Genomic DNA, 16,740 nt, shown 5'->3' with positions numbered 1-16,740 from the left:
TGAACAGATGCCATTTCCTTGGCAACAGATTAAAAAGAATAAATAAATAAAGCAACATCTGTTGTCTTTCCGAGAGACAAACTGGCCGACAGAGTAGGAACTGTGACCGTGTCCTCTCTGTGCTGATCCAAGCTGTCCGTGTCCAACGTGGGCGCCTTGTCCCTCTGTGTGTCTCCCACCAGTCGTCATGGCGCTGTCGTCCCGCTGAGCAGCGTGGACATCTGCTGATCGGACACGCTCTCCTGCTGAGTCACGGCCGTGGCCCGACACAGGTAGACGGCCAGGATGTGTTTGCACTGCGAGAAAAACAGAGGCGCGATTCATCACATGAACTCCTGCATTCAGAGCGACTAATGACGCGGACACAAAGCTGTGATGACACCAGTAATTTAAATCCACCGTAAACAGTCGAGCCGCTCTGCTGAATAATCTTCATTAAGGAGTGTTAAACAAATCAAATTATAGACATCTACATGAATGAAAGAAAGAAAAAAAAAAAAAGTTGAGTGCATTTTATTTCCCAAATGGATGTTTGTGTGATAAATAAGTGACCCCGGGTTGATTGTGTTGATGAGTGACGAGCGGCTCTGTATCACATCTCTGAACACGCACATTATTATCAGTATTAACTCGTTAATCATCGGCTTGTTTTCAGCCGCCTGCTCGCAGCATTTCCACACTCACGCTGTGTTTTATATAAACGACTCCAAAGGACAGTGAGGTGCTGCGGTTCGGGCGGACCGTTTATGAGCGGATCTCCTTCATGTCGTCGGACCGACTCGTGATCACGCTCTCCGCCTCTCCGGAGTGTCGTCTGCTTTTGACCACAACACACTCGACTCCAGCTTCATCCAACAAGCTGGAAAAAGTCGGAGCGGAGTTTTTCTGAGTCTGTGAATGTTTTGCTGCTCGCCTCCGTTTCTCACACTGATTATAGCAGCGTCCTCCGGGGAGACGAGTCCGCCCGACGGTCGGAGGAGGAGCGGAGGTCGTTCGCCGGTGACCAGAGAAAGACACGACCTGACCACGAGACATCTGTCGCGCACGTTTCACCGAGCGCTTTGTCTCCGGTGTTCTGGGATACACACTTGACTGACAAGTCAACAAAAAGGCTGAGAGGAGTTTCTTCTCTGTGTAAATACGACTGTCAGACTATTCGACACCACCCTAAAATAACGCTGCGCCGTGTTTCGTTTCGTTTCATTTCATAGCACCTGACACTTTCCATTCATCCCAAGCTGTATTTATTCATTGCTCTTATTTTCTTTCTTATTTTATTGTACACGTATTCGTTCTTATTGTGTGCACCTTTTTGTGTTTCTATGCTGCTGTGACGACTACATTTCCCCACTGTGGGATTAATAAAGTCGAAATCAAAAATATACTTCTCTGTCCTGAAATGTGAGTTCAGCCCTGCAGGACTTATGATGCACACGTAGGTCTTCAGGATGTTTTTCTTTTATTTATTTTTTTATTTAGTTTCCTGCGTCTTCTTCTCACCACAATAAGAGCAGCTGTCTCTCCAGATGTTCACACCTGATTAACATCTTCAGTCGTACTAAAATACACAACAATCACTTCTCTTATTTCTACTTCCAGTAAATATCGTTGCGGGTGCTAAATTGTTCTATTTGAATGTTCCTTCCCAGTATTTTGCACCCTCAAGCAGAAACGGCCAATGTTACATAAGCATGCAGGCAAACACGCAAAATGGACAACGTGTGTTAAATTGAACATTTGAAAGACGCGATCCTCGCTGCACGTCGTTAGTAGATCAGACGGGACATTTTTTTGCGGGTGGTGTGAAGTTTGCGTGTGATTTTACATTGTTAGTAAATCAGGCCCCAAGATGTAATCTCAAATAGGGCGTTAAAAACACAGCTGCTTGTACAGATCTTTATTAAACCAACACAACTGTCACTCCTAAACGTAAAATAAATACATATTGAAAACAACATCTTCCATCTCGAGGCATTTGGGGAGTTTTCATGTCACAAATGCACAAACGCAAATATATCTGCGTACCGAACCCACCTGAGATACAAACATCTGTTTAATCTTTATTAAAAACAAAGCCGGTGATATTTCAGGACCAATAACATCAGTTAATAAATATGTCTTTAGACTTTTAGTCTTCTCATAAAAAACAGAGTTTGAAGAAGCGTCACCGTCCTCAGACAGCTTTGCCTGAATACCTGCTGGCGACATCAGAACCTCCACGATGTTGGCCACTAAATCGTCCTGAGTTCAAAGTCATGTCTTTGTTTGAATCGTACCTGCTGCTGTGTTGTAAAACATAGAAAAGTCTTTCGTAGAAAAACAGAGACTCTTTAGACTTGCACGGTGTCCACCTGGAGATTTCGGGTGCAGCAGTTTGAATCGGAGCATCTGAAGCTTTTATCGGCCAATCAAAGAGGTCCAGTCATGACCAGTCATATGAAAAGCCTGATCTGATTTCAGAATAAGGTGCTATTTAGCAATATATTTAAAATGTTATTTTAGGATTCGCACATTTTGTGACACCCGTCCTCCCTCTATTTGTGAATCCAGAAACAGATGAAAGTAACACGTGATACTGTGTGTAGCACAACGTTTGTGACAGTTTGCATGAAGCTCACCAGCAGGCCTTCGTTCCTGCGCAGCACGGTGTAGGCGAAGGCCGGGCACGGGCAGTAGTGACAGGACAGGAAGCAGGTGTACAGCCGCCCCGAGCCTCCCATTACCTGCAACAGATTCATGCAAAGCACATTTGAATACCTGGCAGAGTGTGTGTGTGTGTGTGTGTGTGTGTGTGTGTGTGTGTGTGTGTGTGTGTGTGTGTGTGTGCGCGCTGGACTTTTTTGAACGATTATACACAGACTGCGATCACAGTGCTGTTTGTGTCGGCAGCCGAGGGGCCGTGAGGAAACATCTCCAATGTGCCTCAACGAGTCCAGACATGAGCTCTGAGAATCAGAACAGGGAGAACATGAACTTATTTTCCAAGAATCTTTTTCTCATCTGTGTCCATCGACAGCCTTAAACAACCATTGTAGCTCTGACGCTGATAAACTTCTTGGGAGTTGTTGTTTTTTTTTCATATAATCTCTGAAACTTTGTCTCAGATCAGTGATGATGTCATCTGCAGAGAAGCCCTGCAGCTGCTTCGTGTGTGAAAACAAACTGTTCACACATTAGAGCAGCAGTCACGAGATGCAGCCCAGCTGTAAGGTCCAATCTTCATTCCCCATCCGGTGGCCCTCGTTCAGGAGTGCATGCTGGGTGGCCTTCAGACTACAAGTGGTAGGGCTTAAAATCTCCAAAATAAGGAAATGGGACACCACTTGTTGTTGATTATTAATTAATATTTTTAAGCCTCATGGAATTTGATTAATAAATGTATAGAAATATACAGTATGAGATAGTGTATCTCAGAGAATCAGCTGTTAATGCTCACAAACAGGACTTCATTCAGTCTGTTTAAACCAGAAATAGTTTTATCATCCAAAGCGAGACTTCCAGGTTACCAAAAATAGTGTTATTATTTATTTTATGGACCATCTTTTATGTTCTGCTGCTTCAGTTTCCAAAACATTCTTATATCACCCCGTTTGGAGGCCAGTTTGAGGGCTCGATGACCACCGACCACTCAATCTGTAAAAGTGAGGGTGTGGTGTGGTGTGGTGTGTGTGCGCGTGTGTGTGTGTGTGTGTGTGTGTGTGTGTGTGGTGAGGGCGGGGGGGAGTGAGGGGGGAGGGGGGCTAAACCCTCCATTCAGATCCACTTATCTGCCTGTAAAATGTCAGAGCTGTCTGAGCTAAATATGATCCTGTGAGTTTACAGGAATAAAGGATGTGGACTCTCACATGTTCCATCTGTGGGACAGACAGGAAGTTCTTTGGGTGAAGGTGAGGTTGCTTCCAGAGTTATCTGGAGGAGATGAGGTAGAAACGATGCATTTTTAAACGTACGGATGTTTAATGGCCTCGGCTGACACAACCTCCTGTCTGCGCCCCCCCCCAGCCGCCGACAGTGATTTAAGGCTCGTCCTCATGCGCATGACACAAGAGGACATTAAGTCGGCAGATTAGCTTGACACGTCACAATAAGTAATGCGTCCCAAGATGGCGGAGGAGGCGCCATTATTCTCCAGAGCTTCGATAAATTACCTTCCTCTATGACCTACAAAACTAAAAACACCTCATTTGTTCAAAGTGACACTTCATTATAAATAAGGTACAAAGGAGACAATTACATGGACTTTAAGCACCGTGCACACCCTGATGGGGATCGAGGCAGTAAAACTGAGCCAGCGACCGAGCCAAGAGCTGCTAAAGTTTCTAAAGAGCAGAGATTATTGAAAACCAGCTCACACTCGGGCTTCTTCCTGCTGGTATCCCAGATAATGTGGCTCTGCTGAGGCTCACACCGCAAAGCTGGCACCTAATATGATCAAAACACACAACAAACTGCGGGCTTCCTCTAGCTGGCAGGCGTCCAGGCTTACAGCAGCAAACACTACAGTGAACGGTGAGAGTTAAAGACTGAACAGAGTTCTGGCTCCGGCTCGGCCTGAAACGCTGGCTCTCACGGGAATACTTCTGGGAAAGACACGGAGAGCCGGATGGGCCGGAGTTTGGACAGCCCTCTACAAAAAGGGCTTCAGGGACATTTAAGGCTCTGGGAATGTCACCGAGATACTCAGCCACAGTCTGTTTATCTGCATCACCGATCAACACCGACCAACAATGATCTGCTGCTTCTAGTTTAATTCACCAGCGTTTCAACAGCAAACGGAGTCTCACGTGTGCTGACTTGAAGCACTAAAAAACACCACGTAGACTTTGCTTTGGACTCCACTCAGGAGAATCGTTGGACAAACTAACTCGCGCTCTTTTGGCAAACGGTATCCGTTCAGCTGCGTCGAACGCGAGCTGGTCATTTCTTTTCCGGAGCGTCCTGCAGCTACAATGTCCAATGAACCTGAAGATATCAAAACAGGGAGTTTTACCATCTTGATAGCCAACAGAAGCGTGCTTCAAGCTTTCATTTTTTCTTTCACCGAAATCAAAGTCATTATTGTTTGCTTTTTATAGGAAAATCAGTAGATTCTTCTTTTTCTTTTCTTTTGGATAAATCAGTTTATTTTCTCTTTAAAATGTTGTTAAAATCTGAACTGCAACCAACAGCTCAAAAACCCAAATAAGAACCAGAAACCTCAATATTTAGTTGCACAAAAGAGGGACAATTCAGACAGTTCATGCTTAAAGCTGCAACGATCAGTTGATTAATCATTCAATGAGTTGACAGATACAGAAAAACGATCTGTGACAGACGATAGATTTTCCTGTTCCAGCCTCTCAAATGAAAAGACTTGCTGCTGTTTTATTGGCAGATTAAAGGTCCCATATTTTAATTTTCCTGTCTTTTTATTTCCAGACTTTTGTGGTTTTCAGTACCAAAATCATCCTTAATATAGTTTTCCATCTCCTCTCTGAGCTTCCCTACCGAACACGTCCCGGTTTCAAGATGAAGCCGAGACACATTCAGATGCAACGAGTGGGAACGCTCCTCAGTTGAAAGTGGAAAGAGCCGTTTTCACAGTGAATTTAGATCTGGTAACACCAGGCTGGCAGCAACAGGCCGTTTGTGTCTGTGTTTTTAAGGTGCATTGATATCAGTGATCCTCTCTTCTGATTGGCTGCCTGTTTCCTGAGTGACGCACATCCAGGCCAATCACAGGATTTCCATGGTGTTCGTGCTTTGTAGCTCTGAGACAGAACGGCCGCTCTGTGTTTTCGTCCACATAAAAGGTTGGAAAGTGGGATGACATGAAATGCAGCCTGTATGTATTTCTCTGTTGACTGAGCATTTTGACACTTTAACAGTATTTATAACACCTTTATAATTAAAATAGAAATGGGAAATCTGAATTTATACACCATGGGACCTTTAATAAATAATGATGCTCTTATCAGTCCTTTTCCTGTTTATGCATTTGGAGTTTTAGTAATGTGACAACACACCACTCATGACTTCTGTTTCCCAGCAGGTGTAAGTTCCTTACGAAAAGGTCATTGCACATTTACAACGAGATGTGGGGAAAAGTTCCTGCAGTGAAATGCCAAGTTTTCATGAGTTATTCCTTCCTTCTGAGAGCAAACAACCACGACAACATGAGCAACTCGAATGGAAAAAATATATTAACGGGAAATGACAAAAACGGCTGAATTTATTAATTTATCAACTTCTATCTCAGCGTCTCGTACAGAGTAGTTAACAAAAGTGTCTCTGCTGCCAGGATACACATTTCATAGTAATGTCTCCGATTAGGTGACTTTTATGATCTGCTGGGAGACATCTGCTCTCCTCCTCTTCCCGTCTTACAGGATGAACTCTTGACAAATAGGTGAATAATTACAAGGGGAGTTTTATTTCTAAAACTCACTTTCAGAGCTTTAACATCATTCTTCTAACTCACAGTAACATGCTGCACAAACACGGCCGACCGGAGCAAAGACACACAAGTCCAACCTGACCTGGCTGTCATGACCTTTGACCCTCACAGAGGCATCTTCATACACTTTGGTCCACGTTTTATTTCTTAGAAGCCAGAGATCTGTCATTACATTTAGCCAGAAGCTAAATGATATCTTAATGCGACGCCAGCCATCTTCTGGTTTCAGACAATTATGTGGACAGACTTTTCCATCGGCTGCCTACTGAGCAACTCGGCATCAGATTTAAACCAGTCGGACGACAACGTGAGCTCAGTATTTGCAGCGAGACTTTGAGAGACCATTTATATCCACTTGATGCATCGCTAACTGTTAAAACATACAACAGAGCTGTGAAGATCACAGAGCAACACTATTATCAGCATAAAGTTTATGTTGTAAAACCTTTCTTTGAAGCCGTGTGCTTTACTTTGTAAAGAGAAGTCTGTGTTCAACTACGACAGGTTTGATTGGCTCTCACAGTTATCCATAAAATGCTCAATATATCCCATCAACTCGATTAAATACTTTCTCATTACACTCTAAAATGCTTGTTTGTGCATTTCTGAATATTTGGGTGGTTACCGAAATATTCTGCATCAATTTTCAGATTGCTGTTATCATAGATTCAACAGACAGGGTGAACAGCGATCTTCTGAACACTTCAACGTGCTGAAATCGATCCCCGGTTCCTAGTTTTAATGCTAAGCTAAGCTAATCAGCTGCTGGTTGTAGCTCTATGTAGTTATCATATGGCACAGACCGCAGTGTGTTCCCCAAAATGTTGAACTGTTCCTTTAAGGGTTGTTTACCAATGATTAATCTACAGCTGTGATTGAGTGACAGCCTGAGTGATAAACTGAGATGTTTCAGAGCAGAGAGGGAGAAATGTGTGACCAACTGGGATGTCACCCGCTGGTTTGTGAACTGCTTCTTTGAAGCCTCTTGTCTGACATTTTGATCAGCGCCATCTTTTTTTTAATTCATTTTTTGGGAAGCAGAAGTGACCATATTTGGACGAGCTGAGGAGGAGCGACTGAACCCGAGAACATGTCAATCAAACCAGACACGCCCCCAAACATGCTTCTGTTTTAGGCCTGATGTATAATGAATTATGAAATGATTTTCAGAAGAACCACCAGAATACTGATCAGATGAAGGGAATTTAACTGACACCATAATGACTTTGTATTTCATGAGAGAAGTGCATTAAAACCGACCTCATTGATTATTCATCGCAGCTCAAGAACAGACAAGAAAACATCAAAACCTCAACGAGAAATAAAATGCTCGTAGAGTTACAGACCAGTGCGAGAGCATCGAAGCATGTAAAGACGATTACATTAATCATTTCCTGTATGTACCCCTGAACAACAGACGTCACGCAGCCTCGAGGGGAACGAGGTGAGACGACTGAGACTCCACAGTTGAAAGTGTTCCAGCAGAACAAAATCCGTCTTTATTTAGCTGCATTGTATTTTTTGGTTCCTTTCATAAAACTATTTTTATAAGAGCCTGAAGGAGTTTACAGGAAATTTGGGGCACAATGACCACAACCTGACTGGACTACTTTGTTTCTCCCACCACAAGTAATGCTGCATCCTATTGAGGTCGAACTTTAACGTCGAGGACAGCGTGACTCAGGACAGATTTCAGAGTAATAGCAGTCCTTCTTCTATGAACTCATTCGTATCAGTTGATAATATTCTTTATTTGTGAAATGTTTTTTGTTTTTTTAAGAACTTTTAAGAGCTCACTTCATTAAATGCAGGAAATACTGAGACAGGTCGTGTTTCTGAGGTTTGTGATGACACATCTGTTCAGGTGTAATGAGATAACATCTTCTATTGTATCCTCGAGGGTCGCTGTAATAATCCACTGCTCAGTGCCTCTTTTATACAACTATAAAATGTCACACACACGTCAGGACTTCACTACTGGATTATATTTAACGGTATCTAACAGAACAAATGGAAACTACAAATACTTTATCCAAAACACCGTCTGTCACACTTTTCTTTCACACCAACTCCGGTCCCTTTAAAAACCCAGCAGGGTGAAGCAGCTTTTACTTTCTATACTTTCCACATGTAACAAGCTCCCTGAATACCTGAAGTCAGCGTAAACTGTCAGCTCATTTAAATCATGGCTGGAAATATTCATTGCTTCCTGTGGCTTTTCAATTAATTAACTAATCTTTACTTATTTATTTGCTTGCTAGTTATTTATTATCTTTTAAATGTAATTCTAATGTCGTCTTGATGTCTTGTATTAAATGTACTTAAATAAACCTGCTCTTTCTTGGTTATAAAATGTTTGACATTATGTAAAGATAAAACTTGTTACTCAGGTGAAAAATCCAGACACGTAACAGTTGGATTTAGAGGAACACAAATACTTTGAATAAATACAATAGTTCTGTATCTCATACATGTTGTAAACGGCTCTGCTGTGGAAAACTGTCTTTGTGGCAGTGATTGGATGTTACTTCACAAATCAGTCATTTTGTAGGATGAAATCTTTGGAAGTGAGACTACTGAATGTAAAGAAAGTGTGCTGACAGAAACAGACCTGGAAGATCCTGCGTCCGCTGGGAGAAGACAGACAGGTGACGGCACGCTGGTCGACCAAGTCCAGAGCCGGAAGCGCACAAGACCCGAAGACGAACTTCAGCCTGGAAGACATGAGGCAGTAAACGAGTCGAGGGAAAGACATCAAGACACCCACGACGTGTGTTGTACTTTTACTGAAGCGATTGTATACATGGCAACGTGAAAATGTGACGTGTGGAGCTGCAACGTCAGCAAAGCAAAGTCATTCTTTAGACAGAAATACTAAATATTTTATTTTATTTTATTTTATTCTCAAATTTAAGAAATTACTGAATTTGTCTTTGGGTTTCAAACTGGTGGCACAGTTTTTTTTTTCCAAGATTAAAAGACCAAACGATTCAGTGAAAAAAATTATCAAAAGAATAATCAACACATGAAATCGTCGACAGCTCCAGCCCGATTTTTGCAGATAAAAGACATGTACTTGTTATACATAGACAAACTGCTCTTTGAATCCGTGCATTAGTAATGGGCATGAGTGTGATGAGCCCCAAAACCAAAAGCTGCCTGCCTAACTCACAGGATGTGGCCGCGTTGATGCAGACAGGCAGCACCCCTTCACTCTCCGTAATAAAAAACATGTTAGGAAATGCCTGCGTGAAGACACACAGCAGTGTCACAACACTGTGTCTCAGTGCTGTGTCACTTTGGGCAAATCCAGACTGTGAAAAAGCATCTGTCGTCCCCCTCAGTGTGATGTCTGCTCTTCACACCCACTCAGACTCAGCCATGTGCAGACCGGACATCTCGACTCAGATGACTGCTTTTACTGGCAGTTTTAAAGTGAGAAAAACAGTGAGTGAAAGCAAAACGATGTAACTGGTGGCAGAGCTGATGTAAGGAAATGTGATATTTAATAAGAAATGTACACTTACGCAATTAGCAGGTCATTGGGAACTGCAAAAAGAAAACATTTAAAACTTAATTCCACAAATTTAACAGAAATTAAACTTAAATACGAAGTTTCACAGAAACATCAGAGTCTGCAGAGAGTTTCTGTCGGAGAACTCACTGACACATTTACATACACTAACATGCAGTTACACAGTTGGGAATTTGTTTGGATAAAGACAAACATTAACTCGTTTAGGTTAACTGTGTGCTTCCTTAAAAAAATAAATTATTAGCCACTGGAGAACTGGTGATGAGATAATTATATAATGAGAGCCTGATGTTTTCATTTTAACTACTGTTACACAGGATGTTAATCAAAAAAACAAAATAAAAAACACCACATATTTACCTGATGAGTGCAATTACTGATGGTAAAGAGCTTTACACATACAGGAGAGTTTAAGTGGAATTTATTTTCTCACTCAACACTGATAGCTGTGAAAGTGATAAAAATCGTAGGAAAAAAACAACAACCCGAACTTAAATAAAACTGTGGGATTGCTTCTTATGGATTATATATTTGACAAGTTTTCTGTCTCCTGCAGCAGCGACAGACTTGATGGTTACGGAGGAGAGAGTTTACGTCTCATGATTGTCTCAGATAATACAGGTAAAAAAAACGTTTTTAAAAAGTGTTCAGATGGCCTCGGGCCAGGCAATACCTCAGACAGGCTCGGTGCCAACTCTCTAACTTGCACAGATGTTACTGCAGTAAAAAGAATAAACCCACTTAACCCGGGAGGCCACAGCAATAAATAGAAGCGTGTGCTGTAGTTTGGCCATTTAAGAAACCGCAGTAAATGAATGTTAGTGTTCTGGTAATGAAGGCTATGAAGGCATACAGTGGACAACATTGGGATAAAGGGCGTGGCAGGGTGCAATCCTGTAGTATGGACAATATAAACAACTTGACTTGACTTTGTTGTAAGTCTTTATTGGCATAACATTCCCTTATTTCATAACCCTGTCAGATAAGAAGTGATCAGGGACGACTGTGTTGTGTGTAACTAATAACTGAGGTGGGAAACCCGGTTATGAAGTTGTTGACGTGTGAATTGCAGTCGTTGGTGTTGATTTATTTTATTTTATTTTTTTATACACTTTATTAATCCCCGAGGGGAAATTTCTTCTTGATGTTAGTATGAATAGAAATACTACTAACAAACAATGGGTGAGCTGCACCTGAGTGTCCCAGTGAGGCAGCGTGAATAGCACAGGTGTGAATAATGAAATCTGTGGTGACTCAAATCCACTCAGCTGCTTCTGTTGTGTCGCATTGAAACACGTGAATAGGACATAACCAGTGCTCGTCGTTGTTATTGTGCCATCTGAGCTTTTCGAAACACGAGAGGTCAAAATATCTGCTGAGGAAAAAAGTCTTGTCTGCTCAGCAGTGTAAACCTGGACAAGTCAATAATAACACAAGTCTGGGAAAACTACTGGAGTTGAAACGTGCTCCTGCAGCGCCCCCTACAGCCCGGATATTAAACTACGTCGCTGTAACACCTAGGAGCAAACAAATATCAAACACTACATTAACGTTACAGCGGAGCGTATTAAAAGCGGCACTTTTTTCTTTTATTGGAAGCAGAAATGTAAGTAGTTCTTCCTGAAAAGAGAGATTTTAACGTGAAGTGCGCTCAGAAAGTCACTTTCTGCCAGCTGTTAGCTCGTGTTGCTACAGCTACACTTACGTGAAAACTATCACCGGCCGAAATGTCGTTTATTAAAATATATTTCCCTTTGTTAGTGTCGTCTTACTTTGAGACGTTTCCTCGTACGCTTTCTGGATATCTCGGAAAAGTTGTTCAGCCACTGCAGGTAGAAATGAAGGCATGTTCAGACCGTTTAGTTTCAGGAAGTCTTCAACTTCTCCAGCCAATAAGCTTGGACCAAAATATTACGACTTCCGGAGTTGTGTTTTCCTTCCAAAATAAAGGTTCACTGCAGACACGGACACGTTACAGCACCAAAAGCACAGCTACGACCAGTAGCACTTGCTCCATCTCACCGAGGTGTTCCCCTCCCAGGATCCTGAATACTACGTCATCAATACAGTCCAACACTTGAGGGGAAACAGGTCATTATTAAACCTGTGGTTTTCCTGATATAAAATATCTGCTTATGAAGCAGACCTATATCAGAGCTCTCACAATGGCACACCTGCATGGAAAGCAGTCACTATGTTTTATAATAACTGTGTCTGAAACAAAGTCTATTGTACAATAGCGTACACAGTCGGTCTCAGCTGAAGGCTCTGAACAGTCTGGTCCTGTGACTCTCTGCTTCAAGCTTCTTTAGCCCATCATGAACAGAAGGCCTTCATCTTCACTGAGCACATAAAATATGCAGACAGGTCTTTTGTAAAGTAAAGCACAATATTTATGAGCAGCTGACTTTACTTATGGCTCATGTTTAAATGTATGGATTAAAATATCAGTCTGACTTCAGTAGAAATCTGTATTTTAAATGAACCTTTTCCCACACCGAGCGCCGACGTGATCGTTTTCATTTGTCTTTTCACATTTTCTGCGCATTAACAGTGATTCAATTAACATCTCTGCCTAAATCACCTTTAGTTTAAGTCTGAGAATCATTATTAATGTCTCATCTTGCAAACTTGCAAGGGATAGTTTGAATTTAACATTTTTTCAAACAAACCATGAATTCCTTGTTTTAATTTTGTATCAGATTCAGATTCATTTCAAAAATAAAAATGAAATGGAAGCTTTACTGTACACCTCAGCAGCTTAAATTATTACCAGTGCACAAATCAAAAATGAAATAACAGCAGTTGATTAAAAGATGGAAAACCTATTTTTAAAAAAACATACGTATTTCAGTGGTGGAGATCTGATCCACTTTATTTGATTGGTCTGAACTCTTGTAATAGCCTACTAAGAGACATTGTGCGATACAAACATTGCATTTCAACATCATAGGATACACGAGTTTTCAAGTCTCAATTCCAAAACGACAAAAAAAGTCACCACTGTGTGTTTGATAGAGAGCTGAAAAGATGCTCCAATTCTTTTTCGGCTTTATGTTGGATTTCTTTAAGATTCAAGTTTGTAAACTTTTTTTGTCACTGCGTCTGTAAACACATAACATCCCATCTATAACAGGATGAATAACAAAGATGTTGAAAATGACAAAAGAAAAATCTGAACATGTGCTACGACAAATGATTCGAAATCAAAGTGAAAGGAAAAAAAGGAAATATCAAGTTTAGAGCAGAATGGATTCGTTAACTGAGCAGAGTGTAAGCCATAAAACGCCAAAATATGGTACTGTTTCACATATCTAAGAAAAAAAAGACGTTACTGCCATTTATGATGTTGACCGAGTAAAAGTCATATTGAAAGCTTTATGCCTGTTGATTGACACAATGAAAGATTAAATGGTCACGGTTTTGAATCACCATGACAGCAAACATCCAACGGTACCACACACTTTAAAACTGTAACTGAAGCAAGTGTCACCAAAAAAAAAAAAAAAAAAAAAAATGTATGTACCAGCTACGAGAAAAGACAGGAAGTCAAAACATCCAGATTTCTGTGAGTGGTGGGAAAAGTTAAAGCACATCTTAGTATACTCCTGGGCTGGAGGTTGAATAAGTTACACAGCAGGTAGTATGCTTTTTGTTGTCAAAAGCTACAAAGCAAAAAAAAAAAAAAAAAAAAGTGCAACAATGGTGCAGACCATTCTTTAGGTTTGGTTAGTTTTGTCTTTTTGTGTAATGGAAAGACAATTTACAGAGTTCAGATTTTTTTCAGGACAATATTTTAAAAAAAAGTGGGACTACAGAAACAAATACAAACATCAAACATCAACGTATATCTCTGAGAAAATTAGTTAAAGCTGCCTTCTTTCTCAAGTCACAAGGCATGGCAAAAGCATCCAAAAAAAAAAAAAAAAAAAAAAAAAAAAAAAAACCTTCCTGACATACTTTTTTAAACCATGACAACATTGCAGAGCAAATCATTCTGGACAGGTTGGAAACAGAAACAGCAAAGAGACGTGTGACACACCACAGTCAGCTCTGTTGAAAGAAAAAAAAACAACAAAACACGTTGGCTCACTTTCGTTATTCAGACGGGGTCCAGGAGTAGTCATAAGGATGTCCTTTCTGGCAAAATTAAGCTTATATCAGACTTTTCACCTTTCTGCTGTGACACCAGTGTTCTCAACTTTGTTTTGAAGACATTTCTCTGTCTAGAAGGGGTGAGAAGTTCTCTCTACCGGCGGAGAGTTACCATCCATGCATCATCTCCGCCGTGTGGACAGGCATCAGATGCTGTTTGAAATGTTAGTCTTGCGTGTTTCTTTTTCTCCTCTAATGTCCACAATGTTCAGGCTCTGGTGGTGCTCGGTGGAGGCGCGCAGGGTGGCACAATCTCTGTTCTCCACTCATGGTCAAGTACAAACCACAGCTCCGGCCTCGCAGCGTCGCTATGGAAAAAAATATTCGATGGGTGTCGGGTGGTGGTGGGGTGGGGCGGGGCGGGGCGGGGTAGGGGGTTGGAAGAGACCAACTGGTAATCAAAGATTACACCCCTACTCTTCCCATTTAAGGTGGATCAATTTAAAAGCAACATTAAAATAAGAAATAATCAAGTTAAGAAAAACACTGCAAAAAGGTTACTCTATTTAATACAATGATTTTCTTAAAGACAAAGTATATCTTTACAGAAATCAAACGAAATTCAGAAATAGTTTCTTATGTTGTTTCTTTTTACATATTAAGTTCTTCATCTTTACTATAGCTCATGTCATCAGGTGAGTTTGATTTCCCCGACAGGCTAGGTGAGTGCTTCCGGACCAAAAGCAAAGTCTTGTTCAGGAGAGCCCTGCCTGTCATAGGCTGCTGCTTGTGCTCTTAGCTAACAGCCAGGGGGCGCCATAGCACCAAAAATAAAGAAGACACCACCCCATTTACTTGTCAGGCTCGCCTGTGAGCGAGGTTAGTTCTGGGAGAGGGGGGTGAACAGACAGACCTCAGAGCAGGCCTCTCTTCTGGTTGTCGGGCTGGAGCGAGCAGGGCTCAGTCGTCGCTGTCATCAGACAGGGACTCGTATTGCGCCGACAGCAGAGACTGCCACACTCGCTGCTGGGCCACCGGGGCTCCGGCTGGAAGCTGCTGCTGCTGCTGCTGCTGCTGCTGCTGCTGCTGGCTCTGTATGGAGGGGGAGGCTATGGAGGTGGGTGGCGTGTTGCTCAGTATGCGCATGGTCAGTGGGTTGTAGGGGAACTGCATGGGTCCTGAGGAGAGAAGAGAGACAGGATGTAGATGAACTGGTTCCAGGTCTGGGATGTCCCGACTCTGACAGTCGAGTCCGGGCAGCTCACCTGTGGATGAGGGCCGGTCGTCCCAGCTCCACTGGGGTTGAGCTTGTCTGTGGTAATCTCCCTCGGAGTGGACGGAGGACACTGAGGAGGGACGCTCCCCTCCAGCGTAGGCCTGTCCCAGGTTAGGGGACTTGGATTTCCGGCTGCTGGCTTTACCCTGCTTCTGCTTCCCTGCAGGTTGAAATGGGCAGAATATGTGAATCAACAACATGTTAAACACAAGAACCCCTCTGAACATGTAATATGTGAGTGGTGTATATATATTATGTAGTTTAATGCCTGTATGGATTTCTGTTTTTTGTTTCACACCTACCCATACTAGGAGACGGACTGGCCTCCTGCCGGCCGTCACTGCCTGCGCCGGCTGCGTTGTTGATGGAAACAGCCCCGACTCCTCCCTGATGCTCCTCCTGTCTCTCCTCCAAGTTGCCCATCAAGGCCTTGCGGATGATGTCCTCCAGGCCGAGGTTACTGGCTGGGTCACTAAAGGAGTGATTCCTGGGGTTGATGCTGCCTACAAATCACAACAGAACAAAATCTTCAATGATGAATTGATTATCAGCCGGAGCGTCCCTGTGAAGTGTCTGAACGAGTTCACGGCGACTTACTGGAGCTGGTAACAGCAGGCAGGTTGAATATCTCTGTGCCTGGCTGTGCGTTTCCTGCAACACAATTATTTGCTGCTGAAAAAACGAATTGTCGAACAGGAAATGGAGCTCAGTGGTATAATAAATCCTGTTGTTACCACATGCTTAATAAGCTAGAAGAATTAGAGGAAATGAATTTAACAGAGAGGATAAGAAAAGACCCACTTACCAATATCAGAATCACCGACACCAGAGCTGGAGTTCAACTTACGAAAGATCTCCTGCTTCTTGGATTTCACCATCGGCGAGGTGTTCTCCAGCTTGGTAAAGAAGGAGGGCAGATAGCTGACGCTGCCCGGGGAGCGGGAGTCATTCCTTAGACCACACAAAGAGCAAAGAGTCAGAAGGGACGATGACAAATCCTTTGGCAGGACGACAGTTTCAACCCCGCTGGGATGTCAAGAGGCCTCTGACGGGGGGGAATTCACCGCAAATTAATTTATAGTCCATTACAGTCAGGAATCCAATGTCAGGGTGCGAACGGCTAACTAATAGCCAACTTTCACAGTGTGAAGATCAAGTATGTAAATACTGCAGGATATACCACAGGTGACGTTTATCATTCAATACATGTGTACAAATTGTACAAAGAAGCTACGTTACATTAGAATGAAATACTATTTTAGACAGGTGCAGAATATTCTCACAATGTTTTATACACGTATCAAAACTGAATCTACATCCAGCTGTGTTTTAGAGACGTACAGACTCGTTAAACTGACAGCTTACAACTATGGAGTCAACAAAGGGTGCAGATCCGGT

General features: G+C 42.3%; 2 protein-coding genes across 11 annotated transcripts in view; both read right to left on the bottom strand.

Moving 5' to 3' along the window:
* Positions 1-41: 41 nt before the first annotated feature.
* Positions 42-11,942, bottom strand: zswim7 (zinc finger, SWIM-type containing 7). The gene is made up of 5 exons (XM_069146969.1): positions 11,744-11,942; positions 9,964-9,985; positions 9,048-9,150; positions 2,619-2,723; positions 42-296 (listed from the first exon to the last, which is right to left on the bottom strand). The coding sequence occupies exons 1-5, from the start codon at positions 11,817-11,819 to the stop codon at positions 186-188; spliced, it is 417 nt and encodes a 138-aa protein (XP_069003070.1). The 5' UTR covers positions 11,820-11,942; the 3' UTR covers positions 42-185.
* Positions 11,943-12,828: 886 nt separating this feature from the next.
* Positions 12,829-16,740, bottom strand: part of ncor1 (nuclear receptor corepressor 1) — a 55,122-nt gene continuing 51,210 nt past the window's right edge. For all 10 annotated transcript variants that reach the window (XM_069146956.1, XM_069146959.1, XM_069146954.1 and 7 more), the window contains 5 exons: positions 16,148-16,293; positions 15,940-15,993; positions 15,645-15,845; positions 15,332-15,502; positions 12,829-15,244 (listed from right to left, as the gene is read on the bottom strand). In XM_069146956.1, the coding sequence (XP_069003057.1) occupies positions 15,027-15,244; positions 15,332-15,502; positions 15,645-15,845; positions 15,940-15,993; positions 16,148-16,293 (790 nt within the window). In that variant the 3' untranslated portion in view covers positions 12,829-15,026. The remainder of the gene's footprint in view (positions 15,245-15,331; positions 15,503-15,644; positions 15,846-15,939; positions 15,994-16,147; positions 16,294-16,740) is intronic.

This window comes from Embiotoca jacksoni, unplaced genomic scaffold (genome assembly GCF_022577435.1).
Source record: "Embiotoca jacksoni isolate LCO1_2020_lvr unplaced genomic scaffold, fEmbJac1.0.p SCAF_13, whole genome shotgun sequence".
NCBI lineage: Eukaryota > Metazoa > Chordata > Actinopteri > Embiotocidae > Embiotoca > Embiotoca jacksoni.
Note: the sequence above shows the minus strand (reverse complement) of the source record. Positions and strands in the feature narration are given on the sequence as shown.